The 14925-nt window shown below is 40.4% G+C and overlaps 1 protein-coding gene across 1 annotated transcript in view; it reads left to right on the top strand.

The window, feature by feature from the left end:
- glud1b (glutamate dehydrogenase 1b) overlaps positions 1–14925 on the top strand; it is a 42118-nt gene that overhangs the window by 25985 nt on the left and 1208 nt on the right. The window contains exons 6-13 of the mRNA XM_061907492.1: positions 1495–1674; positions 4611–4748; positions 4838–4975; positions 9758–9838; positions 9897–10020; positions 10089–10180; positions 10253–10315; positions 14201–14925. The exon at positions 14201–14925 is cut by the window's right edge and continues 1208 nt beyond it. Of these exons, the coding sequence (XP_061763476.1) occupies positions 1495–1674; positions 4611–4748; positions 4838–4975; positions 9758–9838; positions 9897–10020; positions 10089–10180; positions 10253–10315; positions 14201–14320 (936 nt within the window). The 3' untranslated portion in view covers positions 14321–14925. The remainder of the gene's footprint in view (positions 1–1494; positions 1675–4610; positions 4749–4837; positions 4976–9757; positions 9839–9896; positions 10021–10088; positions 10181–10252; positions 10316–14200) is intronic.

Raw genomic sequence — 14925 nt, 5'->3', positions numbered from 1 at the left:
ATTTATATTTTCCATCCATCCATTTTTTACCGCTTATTCCCTTTTGGGGTCGCGAGGGGCGCTATTTATATTTTATGTATATTATTAATATTGACTTTATTATATTCCGTAATTTGATCTAACCTACTTAGTTATATCCTTTTTAAAGGACATGACAGCCTGTGTTAAACACAAAGGTTGTTTATTCACCACATTCGCCTTAGGCTTAGGCCAGGCTGATTAAAAAAAAAAAAAAATAATAAAATAAAAAATAAAAGTGCTAACTAAATATTTTGCATAAGAAAGGACTTACAACTGACGAAAAACACATTTGTTTATAATTGTTGTGCTAAAATAATTTTGAGTTGGAGTTTATTTCGAACATGTAAGCACACATGATGCATCAAAATTTCCAGTTTCTCTTTTCAACATGTTCGAAAAGGAGTAGTAATCAATCAATGTTTATTTATATAGCCCTAACTCACAAGTGTCTCAAAGGGCTGCACAAACCACAACGACATCCTCAGTAGTGCCCACATAAGGGCAAGGAAAAACTCACACCGAATGGGACGTCTGTTACAGTGACAATGATGACAATGAGAAACCTTGGAGAAGACCGCATACGTGGGCAACCAACATTGCGAACCAACATTGGGCCTCGGTCCTATGGTTAAGAAACACTGTTCTATTTTTTTCCGCTATTCTCTTAAAAATAAAAAAAAATGTTAATGACAGAATAATTGTAGCCAAGTTATCACAAAACTTTGTGTTTCAATGAGTTCCCGGCGAGCAGACAAAAGCTTGTCTTTGATCCTACCAAGAAGAAAGCTTGTAAAACTCCACCGTGTATGATGGGAAGCAACATGAAGGTGTTCTGTTTCTTCGATGTATTGTAATCCACAGAAAGATTTTTTTTTGGACCCGAGAACTTCAAAGCGGAGAGGAAGCATGAATTGTATCATTAATTGATTAACGTGGACCTTGACTTAAAAAAGTTGAAAAACTTATTCCGGTGTTACCATTTAATGGTCAATTTTATGGAATATGTACTGTACTGTGCAATCTACTAATCAATCAATCAAGCAGGACCAGGCGACTTCCTCTTTGAACTGTTTTACGACCTCTTCTTTGAACTGTTTTACAACCTTTTCTTTGAACTGATCTGTAACAAGAGGCGATGGCTGTTTACGACCCCCGTCCCTTAGAAACAGCTGTTGTCTTCCTGTAATGTTTTTCTGCTCTCGAATGGGATTATGCTGAAAATTAAAATTTTCCCTCGGATTAATAAAGTATTTCTGATTCTGATTGCCATGTAATCAGGTAAAGTCCAAATAAAAGAGGAGGCGTACAATCTTTCATCAGAGCGTGGTGAGACTGTACAAAGAGTACAGTCCAGACGTCTTTCCTCAATTGAGCCAAATTTAATTCTGTCTGTTTAATTCCATGCTTCTTGTCTTGTTTAATAGTTTGAACCTGACAGTTAACAAATGTCGTCTTTGGTCTTTGTCTCAACAGGACATCAATGCGCACGCCTGCGTGACGGGAAAGCCCATCAGCCAGGGCGGCATCCACGGCCGCATCTCGGCCACCGGCCGCGGAGTCTTCCACGGCATCGAGAACTTCATCAACGAGGCGTCCTACATGAGCATGCTGGGCCTGACGCCCGGCTTCAAGGACAAGACCTTCATCGTCCAGGTCAGAACGTTTGACGGCGGTGCAAGTGTGTCTTTTAACTTTTAGTGTGTACGTGTGAGTGTCCTCACATTGTGGGAGGATTTACAATCGGGTGAAATGTTCAGAAGCAATCAGGGTCGTGCCATCTGTTTGAAGCTGGCGGTGATGTCATCGTAGCAGGAGAGCTTTTTGTAATTGTAGAAAACAGAAGTGATGTTTTCTGAAAAAGGAAGCACAGCGTTTCTATTTTTGCCTCGCACAAGCGTTGCAGCAATCTCAAAGCGGCACGTTTTTATTCGTAACACAGTTTTTAGTCATTTTCTGTTTAATGAAAATAATAGTACACGCTCACAGCAGATGATTGATGGTGTCTGGGATGAAACAGATAATCTCTCCGTGTCGTGTGCGGATTAGATCATGCAGAGAATTGAGCGCCTTCTTCATCTCAGACAATAGGGCTTGAAAGTGTGACGCTTAGCTTTTTCACGTGTAGCCCCGTAACAGTAGTACATCACATCTTTTGTAGTAGAGATGAGGTTCAGGAGTAATATTAAATGTCTTAGATATCACAATTTCATTGAAACCCAAACACATGTGCACTTTTACATATAAACTAGGGCCGTCAAAGTTAGCGTGATAACTTGTTCTCTATAAGTTCCTTTTAATGGCAATCATTTTTTTAACACACAACGTTTTTGACCTACGGCCCGTTCCGTGGTTTAGGAAAATTAGTAATGGCGTTCAGTTACTGTTGAGCCACAGGCTCGAAAACAGCCAGCAGAACTGCACAAAAAAAGGGGGACTTTACGGAAATCTCAGATCCAAAGCCTTGGCATGTCGTTCTCCGGGCAAGAAGTGAAGTGAATTATATTTATATAGCGCTATTGCCTGTCCCCTTAAAATGGGTGTGATATAATAGTGAGAGTCCAGTCCATAGTGGATCTAACATAATAGTGAGAGTCCAGTCCATAGTGGATCTAACATAATAGTGAGAGTCCAGTCCATAGTGGATCTAACATAATAGTGAGAGTCCAGTCCATAGTGGATCTAACATAATAGTGAGAGTCCAGTCCATAGTGGATCTAACATAATAGTGAGAGTCCAGTCCATAGTGGATCTAACATAATAGTGAGAGTCCAGTCCATAGTGGATCTAACATAATAGTGAGAGTCCAGTCCATAGTGGATCTAACATAATAGTGAGAGTCCAGTCCATAGTGGATCTAACATAATAGTGAGAGTCCAGTCCATAGTGGATCTAACATAATAGTGAGAGTCCAGTCCATAGTGGATCTAACATAATAGTGAGAGTCCAGTCCATAGTGGATCTAACATAATAGTGAGAGTCCAGTCCATAGTGGATCTAACATAATAGTGAGAGTCCAGTCCATAGTGGATCTAACATAATAGTGAGAGTCCAGTCCATAGTGGATCTAACATAATAGTGAGAGTCCAGTCCATAGTGGATCTAACATAATAGTGGGAGTCCAGTCCATAGTGGATCTAACATAATAGTGAGAGTCTAGTCCATAGTGGATCTAACATAATAGTGAGAGTCTAGTCCATAGTGGATCTAACATAATAGTGAGAGTCCAGTCCATAGTGGATCTAACATAATAGTGTGATAGTCCAGTCCATAGTGGATCTAACATAATAGTGAGAGTCCAGTCCATAGAGGATCTAACATACTGTAATAGTGAGAGTCCAGTCCATAGTGGATCTAACATAATAGTGTGATAGTCCAGTCCATAGTGGATCTAACATAAAAGTGAGAGTTCAGTCCATAGTGGATCTAACATAATAGTGAGAGTCCAGTCCATAGTGGATCTAACATAATAGTGAGAGTCCAGTCCATAGAGGATCTAACATACTGTAATAGTGAGAGTCCAGTCCATAGTGGATCTAACATAATAGTGTGATAGTCCAGTCCATATTGGATCTAACATAAAAGTGAGAGTTCAGTCCATAGTGGATCTAACATAATAGTGAGAGTCCAGTCCATAGTGGATCTAACATAATAGTGAGAGTCCAGTCCATAGTGGATCTAACATACTGTAATAGTGAGAGTCCAGTCCATAGTGGATCTAACATACTGTAATAGTGGGAGTCCAGTCCATAGTGGATCTAACATAATAGTGGGAGTCCAGTCCATAGTGGATCTTACATAATAGTGGGAGTCCAGTCCATAGTGGATCTAACATACTGTAATAGTGAGAGTCCAGTCCATAGTGGATCTAACATACTGTAATAGTGAGAGTCCAGTCCATAGTGGATCTAACATAATAGTGAGAGTTCAGTCCATAGTGGATCTAACATAATAGTGAGAGAGTCTAGTCCATTGTGGATCTAACATAATAGTGTGTGAGTCTAGTCCATAGTGGATCTAACATAATAGTGTGAGAGTCTAGTCCATAGTGGATCTAACATAATAGTGAGAGAGTCTAGTCCATAGTGGATCTAACATAATAGTGTGTGAGTCTAGTCCATAGTGGATCTAACATAATAGTGTGAGAGTCTAGTCCATAGTGGATCTAACATAATAGTGTGAGAGTCCAGTCCATTGATAAAACCTTGGCCTTGTTTTTAATGAATAGTTAGGCCTACCACGCTGCTGTAGGTTAATGGTAGTCATTATGGTGGTTTTTGGCGAGCCACGTTTTTTCCTGAGGTGGTACTTGGTGTAAAAGGTTTGAGAACCTCTGGTTTATATTGTGTGTTTAGCTGAATAAACTCGGCTAAAGTATAATAACCTTTGAGAACTTTCAACAGTACCTTGATGGTGATAACCGTGATATGAAATCGTCATGTTTTAACATCCCTACTCTTAATATTACATAATCTAGCTGGAATTATGTTTATTATTTATTTATATGGAACAAATAGATCCACGTGTGTCCACAAGGGGGCGCCAGAGTGCCGGGTGTTACAAGCATCCATCTGTGTATGTGTGCACCACAGGGTTTCGGTAACGTGGGTCTGCACTCCATGAGGTACCTGCACAGGTACGGAGCCAAGTGCGTGGGCGTCGGCGAGATCGACGGCTCCATCTACAACCCGGACGGCATCGACCCCAAGCAGCTGGAGGACTACAAGCTGGTATGGCCCTATATTCTTATTTCCCGCCCCTGTGTTGCCATGACGACGCACCTGATCACACTCAAAGTGTCGTGTGACTTTTCCCGCAGCAACACGGCACCATCGTGGGCTTCCCAGGTGCCAAGCCTTACGACGCCAACATCCTGGAAGCCGACTGCCACATCCTGATCCCGGCCGCCGGGGAGAAGCAGCTGACTCGTCACAACGCCCCCAAAATCAAGGCCAAGGTGAGGGGAAGGTTTACCTCTGCTGGAACGCCTTTTTAGGGCCAAGGCCCTCTGACTGGCGACATAAACGTGTGCTAAGATAACCGAAATGAGACATAAGGATGCATTTTTTGACATTTTTATAAGTCGCTTTGGGTAAAAATGTAAATCTAACATAATAGTGAGAGTCCTGTCCTTAGTGGATCTAACATAATAGTGAGAGTCCAGTCCAGAGTGGATCTAACATAATAGTGAGAGTACAGTCCAGAGTGGATCTAACATAATAGTGAGAGTACAGTCCAGAGTGGATCTAACATAATAGTGAGAGTCCTGTCCAGAGTGGATCTAACATAATAGTGAGAGTACAGTCCAGAGTGGATCTAACATAATAGTGAGAGTCCTGTCCAGAGTGGATCTAACATAATAGTGAGAGTACAGTCCAGAGTGGATCTAACATAATAGTGAGAGTACAGTCCAGAGTGGATCTAACATAATAGTGAGAGTACAGTCCAGAGTGGATCTAACATAATAGTGAGAGTCCTGTCCAGAGTGGATCTAACATAATAGTGAGAGTCCAGTCCAGAGTGGATCTAACATAATAGTGAGAGTCCAGTCCATAGTGGAGCCAACATAATAGTGAGAGTCCAGTCCATAGTGGATCTAACATAATAGTGAGAGTCCAGTCCATAGTGGAGCCAACATAATAGTGAGAGTCCAGTCTATAGTGGATCTAACATAATAGTGAGAGTCCAGTCCATAGTGGATCCAACATAATAGTGAGAGTCCAGTCCATAGTGGATCCAACATAATAGTGAGAGTCCAGTCCATAGTGGATCTAACATAATAGTGAGAGTCCAGTCCATAGTGGATCTAACATAATAGTGAGAGTCCAGTCCATAGTGGATCTAGCATAATAGTGAGAGTCCAGTCCATAGTGGATCTAGCATAATAGTGAGAGTCCAGTCCATAGTGGATCTAGCATAATAGTGAGAGTCCAGTCCATAGTGGATCTAGCATAATAGTGAGAGTCCAGTCCATAGTGGATCTAGCATAATAGTGAGAGTCCAGTCCATAGTGGATCTAGCATAATAGTGAGAGTCCAGTCCATAGTGGATCTAGCATAATAGTGAGAGTCCAGTCCATCGTGGATCTAACATAATAGTGAGAGTCCAGTCCATAGTGGATCCAACATAATAGTGAGGGTCCTGTCCATAGTGGATCCAACTTTAACTTTAGTCGTCATAAGTGGTATAACACGTGTGTTGACGTCAACTTAAGTCAGCCCTTTTTTTTTTAGTATTTGTAATACTCAATATCAAGGCTAATGCAAAAACCTGGAAATAATATGCGTCAAAGTACAAACCCGTTTCCATATGAGTTGTAAATATAAACAGAATACAATGATTTTCAAGCCATATTCAGTTGAATATGCTACAAAGACAACATATTTTAAGTTAAAACTGATAAACTTTTTTTTATTTTTTGCAAATAATCATTAACTTTAGAATTTGATGCCAGCAACAGGTGACAAAGAAGTTGGGAAAGGTGGCAATAAATACTGATAAAGTTGAGGAATGCTCATCAAACACTTATTTGGAACATCCCACAGGTGTGCAGGCTAATTGGGAACAGGTGGGTGCCATGATTGGCTATAAAAACAGCTTCCCAAAAAATGCTCAGTCTTTCACAAGAAAGGATGGGGCGAGGTACACCCCTTTGTCCACAACTGCAAGAGCAAATAGTCAAACAGTTTAAGAACAACGTTTCTCAAAGTGTAATTGCAAGAAATTTAGGGATTTCAACATCTACGCTCCATATTATCATCAAAAGGTTCAGAGAATCTGGACAAATCACTTCACGTAAGCGGCATGGCCGGAAACCAACATTGAATGACCTTGACCTTCGATCCCTCGGACAGCACTGTATCAAAAACCAACATCAATCTCTAAAGGATATCACCACATGGGCTCAGGAACACTTTAGAAAACCACTGTCACTAAATACAGTTGGTCGCTACATCTCTAAGTGCAAGTTAAAGCTCTACTATGCAAAGCGAAAGCCATTTATCAACATCCAGAAACGCCGCCGGCTTCTCTGGGCCTGAGATCATCTAAGATGGACTGATGCAAAGTGGAAAAATGTTCTGTGGTCTGACGAGTCCACATTTCAAATTGTTTTGGGAAATATTCGACATCGTGTCATCCGGACCAAAGGGGAAGCGAACCATCCAGTTGTGAACATGCCCTTTCCCAACTACTTTATCACGTGTTGCAGCCATGAAATTCTAAGTTAATTATTATTTCCCCCCCAAAAAAAAGTTTGCGTTTAAACATCAAACATCTTGTCTTTGAAGTGCATTCAACTGAATATGGGTTGAAAAAGATTTGCAAATCATTGTATTCTGTTTATATTTACATCTAACACAATTTCCCAACTCATATGGAAACAGGGTTTGTACCTTTTTATCTTCTGGGTCATCATTGTCACCGACGTCCCACTGGGTGTGAGTTTTCCTTGCCCTTATGTGGGCCTACCGAGGATGTCGTAGTGGTTTGTGCAGCCCTTTGAGACACTAGTGATTTAGGGCTATATAAGTAAACATTGATTGATTGATTATTTCCATTTTTATAGAAAAAAACCCTACTGAAAACGCACCAAATTGTTTATTCAAGTTTTTTTTTTGTCAAAATGAAGAAAAATACTTTAAAGGCCTACTGAAATGAGATTTTCTTATTCAAACGGGGATAGCAGCTCCTTCTATGTGTCATACTTGATCATTTCGCCATATTGCCATATTTTTGCTGAAAGGATTTAGTAGAGAACATCGACTATAAAGTTTGCAACTTTTGGTCGCTAATAAAAAAGCCTTGCCTGTACCGGAAGTAAAAGATGATGTGCGCGTGACGTCACTGTTTGTAGAGCTCCTCACATTCTCACATTGTTTATAATCATAGCCACCAGCAGCAAGAGCGATTCGGACCGAGAAAGCAACAATTTCCCCATTAATTTGAGCCAGGATGAACGATTCGTGGATGAGGAAAGTTAAAGTGAAGCACTAGAAGAAGAAAAAAAAAAAGACTAGAGCAGTGAGAGCGATTCAGATGTTATTAGACACATTTACTAGGATAATTCTGGAAAATCCCTTATCTGATTATTGTGTTACTAGTGTTTTAGTGAGATTATAAAGTCATACCTGAAAGTCGGAGGGGTGTGTTGACCGCCAATGTCTCTGATGGAACCCATGGAGGAGCCAAGAAAGTTGCAGCTGCCTTTTTGACAGCTGCTGCAGGAGGACGCAAGCTCCGCTCATGCCTCCGTTAAGAGCCGACTTACTACCACCATTTTCTCACCGAAACCTGCCGGTTAACACGTGGTCGGGAAACATGTTCGCTTGACTGTTCTGTATTAAAGCCTCACAACAAACAAGGAAACACTGCCTGTGTTTCGGTTGCTAAAGCCAGCTGTAATCAAACACTTTCCACTAACAGCATTCTTCTTTGACGTCTCCATTATTAATTGAACAAATTGCAAAAGATTCAGCAACACAGATGTCTAAAATACTGTGTAATTATGCGATTAAATCGGAAGACTTTTAGCCGATAGAGTACCCAGGAGTCTTGTTAACGAGTGAGGGAAGAGTGGATCGTGAGATCGTGAGATCGACAGGCGGATCGGTGCGGCCTCTTCAGTAATGCGGACGTTGTACCGATCTGTTGTGGTGAAGAAGGAGCTGAGCCGGAAGGCAAAGCTCTCAATTTACCGGTCGATCTACGTTCCCATCCTCACCTATGGTCATGAGCTTTTGGTCATGACCGAAAGGATAAGATCACGGGTACAAGCGGCCCAAATGAGTTTCCAGGTCTCTCCCTTAGAGATAGGGTGAGAAGCTCTGCCATCCGGGAGGAACTCAAAGTAAAGCCGCTGCTCCTCCACATGGAGAGGAGCCAGATGAGGTGGTTCGGGCATCTGGTCAGGATGCCACCCGAACGCCTCCCTAGGGAGGTGTTTAGGGCACGTCCGACCGGTAGGACACCACAGGGAAGACCCAGGACAGGTTGGGAAGACTATGTCTCCCGGCTGGCCTGGGAACGCCTCGGGATCCCCCGGGAAGAGCTAGACGAAGTGGCTGGGGAGAGGGAAGTCTGGGTTTCCCTGCTTAGGTTGTTGCCCCCGCGACCCGACCTCGGATAAGCGGAAGAAGAAGATGGATGGATGGATGGACTTTTAGCCGTGAGTGGTGCTGGGCTAAAATGTCCGCTCCAACCAAGAACGCGTCATCATTCCGCGATGTTTGCAACAGGATACTTCCCGGGAAATTTAAAATTGCAATTTAGTAAACTAAAGCGGCCGTATTGGCATGTGTTGCAATGTTAATATTTCATCATTGATATATAAACTATCAGACTGCGTGGTCGCTAGTAGTGGCTTTCAGTAGGACTTTAATGTCCACTTGACATATGATTTTAAAGGGACGGCGTGGCGCAGTGGAAGAGTAGCTGTGCGCAACCCGAGGGTCCCTCGTTCAATCCCCACCTAGTACCAACCTCGTCACGGCCGTTGTGTCCTGAGCAAGACACTTCACCCTTGCTCCTGATGGGTGCTGGTTGGCGCCTTGCATGGCAGCTCCCTCCATCAGTGTGTGAATGTGGAAGTAGTGTCAAAGCGCTTTGAGTACCTTGAAGGTAGAAAAGTGCTATACAAGTACAACCCATTTATTTATTTATTTTATTTAAGTTACCCATAGAATTGTACAGAAGAAGAACTTCAACACGAGCGACGTGTGAACGTTTTTGTCCGCCGCAGATCATCGCCGAGGGCGCCAACGGTCCGACGACCCCCGACGCCGACAAGGTGTTCCTGGCCAACAAAGTCATGGTCATCCCGGTAAGACTCCCCTCTGGTCAAAGTCCAAGCGCATGTCTGACGCCGGCTCCCCCTGCAGGACATGTACCTCAACGCCGGCGGCGTGACGGTGTCTTATTTCGAGTGGCTGAAGAATCTCAACCACGTCAGCTACGGACGCCTGACCTTCAAATACGAGCGAGACTCCAACTACCACCTGCTCAGTGAGTACAAGACCAGGTCCCCGCGGACGCTGCCCTTTTCGCCGCCGCTCTTAAAACGCCTCTTGCAGTGTCCGTGCAGGAGAGTCTGGAGAGGAAGTTCGGCAAGCAGGGAGGACCCATCCCCGTCGTGCCCACCGCAGACTTCCAGGCCAGGGTCGCTGTAAGTAACTTGAAAGAAAGGCACCGCACCGCTTTTGGTCACATGACTGCTGAGCTTTGACGTGTGGTGCAGGGCGCGTCTGAGAAGGACATCGTTCACTCCGGCTTGGCCTACACCATGGAGAGATCTGCCAGGGTAAGATGATCTCCTCACACGGGTTCTGGATAAATATGCTTTATGGATCACACAAAGGGAAGCAATAATAATAGCTTTTATTTATATGGCGGCTTTCTTTATACCAGGGGTCACCAACCTTTTTGAAACCAGGAGCTACTTCTTGGGTACTGATTAATGCCAAGGGCTACCAGTTTGATACACACTTCGATAAATTGCCAGAAATAGCCAATTTGCTCAATTTACCTTTAATAAATACATCTATATAAATATATATTAAAAATGGGTATTTCTGTCTGTCATTCCGTTGTACATTTTTTTTCCTCTTACGGAAGGTTTTTTGTAGAGAATAAATGATGAAAAAACTTAATTGAACGGTTTAAAAGAGGAGAAAACTGGGAAAAAAAATGAAAAAAATTTTGAAACAGTTTATCTTCAATTTCGACTCTTTAAAATTCGAAATTCAACCGAAAAAAAGAAGAGAAAAACGAGCTAATTCGAATCTTTTTGAAAAAATTTAAAAAATAATTTATGGAACATCATTAGTCATTTTTCCTGATTAAGATTCATTTTAGAATTTTGATGACATGTTTTAAATAGGTTAAAATCCAATCTGCACTTTGTTAGAATATATAACAAATTGGACCAAGCTATATTTCTAACAAAGACAAATCATTATTTCTTCTAGATTTTCCAGAACAGAAATTTTAAAAGAAATTCAAAAGACTTCGAAATAAGATTTAAATTTGATTCTAAAGATTTTCTGCATTTGCCAGAATATTTTTTTTTAATTTGAATCAGTTTGAAGAAATATTTCACAAATATTCTCTGTCGAATAAACTGAGGCTAAAATGAAGAATTAAATTAAAATGTATTTATTATTCTTTACTATAAAAAAAATAAATTGACTCGAACATTGATTTAAATAGTCAGGAAAGAAGAGGAAGGAATTTAAAAGGTAAAAAGGTATATGTGTTTAAAAATCTTAAAATCATTTTTAAGGTTATATTTTCTCTCTAAAATTGTCTTTCTGAAAGTTATAAGAAGCAAAGTAAAAAAATAAATGGATTTATTTAAACAAGTGAAGACCAAGTCTTTAAGATATTTTCTTGGATTTTCAAATTCTATTTGAGTTTTGTCTCTCTTAGAATTAAAAATGGCGAGCAAAGCGAGACCAGCTTGCTAGTAAATAAATACAATGTAAAAAATAGAGGCAGCTCACTGGTAAGTGCTGCTATTTGAGCTATTTTTAGAACAGGCCAGTGGGCGACTCATCTGGTCCTTACGGGCGACCTGGTGCCCGCGGGCAGTGTTGGTGACCCCTGCTTTATACCATTTGACAAATTTTGACCTAAAACATTTTTTTTTTGCATGTATCCTTTGGGTAAAAAGAAACATAGACACAAGAAAAAGCAATGAAAATATTTTCCTTTATTATTTTTTGTTAACACTTTGCTCTCTTCGAGCAAAATGTCAAGAATTGTTTGGCTCCAGTAACAGTGGTGCGCTGTCGCCCTCTAGTGGTAGTCAGGACAAGTGCAGATTTTTTTTAAATGAGTAAAATAGAATTAAACACACAAATAACATATATTTTTAAATAAAATACATACAAAATGCATGTTTACTATCATATGGTGGTACTCAGGAACACTGCACATTGTCTTTTGTATTTAATAAAGAAAATTAGGAAAAATTTGCATTTTTAAATCAAATGTAATAATAAAATAAATAGTAAAATACAAATGATTGCATGTATACTACTATCTGGTGGTACAGGGACAATGCAAATTGTTTTTTTTGTTTTTTTTTCATTATTTCCTATTTAAAAAATGTATGTATACTACCCTCTGGTGGTATTCAGGAACACTGCACTTTGTTTTTTGTATTAAAAATAAATAAAATTAGGAAAAATAATGTGCATTTTTACAAAACATATTTTTAAATAAAATGTAATAATAAATTACATAGTAAAATAAAAATAAAAATGATTGCATGTGTACTACTATCTGGTGGTACTCAGGGACAATGCAAATTTTATTTCATTTTTTTCCATTATTTTATTTTTTCCTTATTTAAAAAATGTATGTATGCTACCATCTGGTGGTACTCAGGAACACTGCACATTGTTTTTTGTATTAAAAAAAATAATACAATTAGGAAAAATAATTTGCATTTTTAAAAACACATTTTCAAATCAAATGTAGTAATAAAATACATCTTAAAATTTAAATAAAAATGATTGCATGTCTACTACAATCTGGTGGTACTCAGGGACAATGCAAATAGTTTTTTTTTGTTTTTTTAAATATTTTTCCCTTATTTAAAAAATGTATGTATACTACCCTCTGGTGGTACTCAGGAACACTGCACATTGTTTTTTGTACGAAAAAAAAAATAGAATTAGGAAAAGTCAATGTGCATTTTTACAAAACACATTTTTTTAAATCAAATGTAATAATAGAATACATCTTAAAATAAAAATGACTGCATGTATACTACAATCTGGTGGTACTCAGGTACAATGCAAAATAATTTTTTTATTTTAATTGTATTTTTTCCTTATTTAAAAAATGGCAACATTAAATGTAGACTTAAAAAATAAAATGTAATAAAATAAGTGAAGTGAACTATATTTATATAGCGCTTTTCTCTAGTGACTCAAAGCGCCTTTACATAGTGAAAGCCAATATCAAAGTTACATTTGAAGCAGTGTGGGTGGCACTGGGAGCAGTTACTATAATACCGTATTTCCTTGAATTGCCGCCGGGTATATAGCCTGCCTAGAATTACTGCCGGGTCAAACTCCTTTCGCAAAATAATTAGCGCATGTTTAGAATTACCGCCGGCTCAGGATTAACGCCGGATTAAACTCGTTTGCTAAATATTATTTTAGTTAGCGCATGTCTTGAATTTCCCCTGGGTCAAACTCGTTTCGCAAAATAGCATATGCCCCGAATTTCCACCGGGTCAAACTCGTCACGTCACGAGTGACACTTCACCTGTCATCATTTTTAAAATGGAGGAGGCTGATTTCAATCATTTGAAATCGCATAAAGGGAAGAAGATTAAAAGCTATTCAGTAGGATTTAAGGTCCAAGCTATTGAATATGCTAAAAAGAACAGTAAGCAGCTATGTTTTATTAATATACCGTAGCTGCGTGTGTCAAATATGAGTCATTAAATGACTCCCGCCTCCTGGTGGTAGAGGGCGCTAGTCATCCTTATTGCGACTACTCGGCTGCAGAAGAAATGACAACAAGCAGCAAGAGTTTATTTTTTCCTCTCCCTTGCACTTTTAACATGGAGGATTACATATCTAAAATAAAACCGTTTTCTAAACTGGACTTTCAATCGAAGCAGGAGGTAATAAAAGATCTCCATCAAGACTTTTAAAACTGAAGAAAGATAAGGAAGACTTCTATAAACAAGTTATTGATGCTTTTGATCAGAAGGAGCTGCGCATGGACTTCATTTATAAGTAAAGGTAAGACCATAAAAACGTTGTTTTTTAATGAAATGTGCTTTTCATGATGGTATCCTTACATCACACTCAAATTTATAAGCGCAGGCCTAAATTTACCGCATGCCTTTGGTAAGCGCCGGAGTGAGAAGAAGTTTTAAATTTGGCAATTCAAGGAAATACGGTAAGCTAATTTTAAATGTTACATTAAACTTTTATATTGTTTTAATCAAACAATTAACCTTTCTAAACACACAAAAGTAAACACATTTTAATTCACAGGTAAAAATCCCAGAGGTGACTTAAAACAATTTGAGTACCGGTACCGAGAATTAGTCCCTTTTATGGGTTGAGTGTGAACGCTACCCTTCCCTCATGTCTTGACTTCTTTTTTGTAAAGTTTTTGCAAAAATGTCGACGTTTGTGTTGACTCGCTCCCTCTGCAGCAAATCATGCGCACGGCCGCCAAGTACAACCTGGGCCTGGACCTGCGGACGGCCGCCTACGTCAACGCCATCGAGAAGGTGTTCAAGGTCTACAACGAGGCCGGCCTCACCTTCACATAAGCACGCTTATTACTTCACTTCCCCGCTCACCCTCCTAGTGGTCTGCCCCACAACAGATCACTTATTACTTCACTTCCCCGCTCACCCTCCTAGTGGTCTGCCCCACAACAGATCACTTATTACTTCACTTCCCCGCTCACCCTCCTAGTGGTCTGCCCCACAACATATCACTTATTACTTCACTTCCCCGCTCACCCTCCTAGTGGTCTGCCCCACAACAGATCACTTATTACTTCACTTCCCCGCTCACCCTCCTAGTGGTCTGCCCCACAACAGATCACTTATTACTTCACTTCCCCGCTCACCCTCCTAGTGGTCTGCCCCACAACAGATCACTTATTACTTCACTTCCCCGCTCACCCTCCTAGTGGTCTGCCCCACAACAGATCACTTATTACTTCACTTCCCCGCTCACCCTCCTAGTGGTCTGCCCCACAACATATCACTTATTACTTCACTTCCCCGCTCACCCTCCTAGTGGTCTGCCCCACAACAGATCCCTTATTACTTCACTTCCCCGCTCACCCTCCTAGTGGTCTGCCCCACAACAGATCACTTATTACTTCACTTCCCCGCTCACCCTCCTAGTGGTCTGCCCCACAACA

The sequence above is a fragment of the Nerophis ophidion genome, linkage group LG08 (assembly GCF_033978795.1).
Source record: "Nerophis ophidion isolate RoL-2023_Sa linkage group LG08, RoL_Noph_v1.0, whole genome shotgun sequence".
NCBI classification, from domain to species: Eukaryota; Metazoa; Chordata; class Actinopteri; order Syngnathiformes; family Syngnathidae; genus Nerophis; species Nerophis ophidion.
The sequence above is the reverse complement of the archived record's forward strand: the minus strand, read 5'-3'. Positions and strand labels throughout refer to the sequence as shown.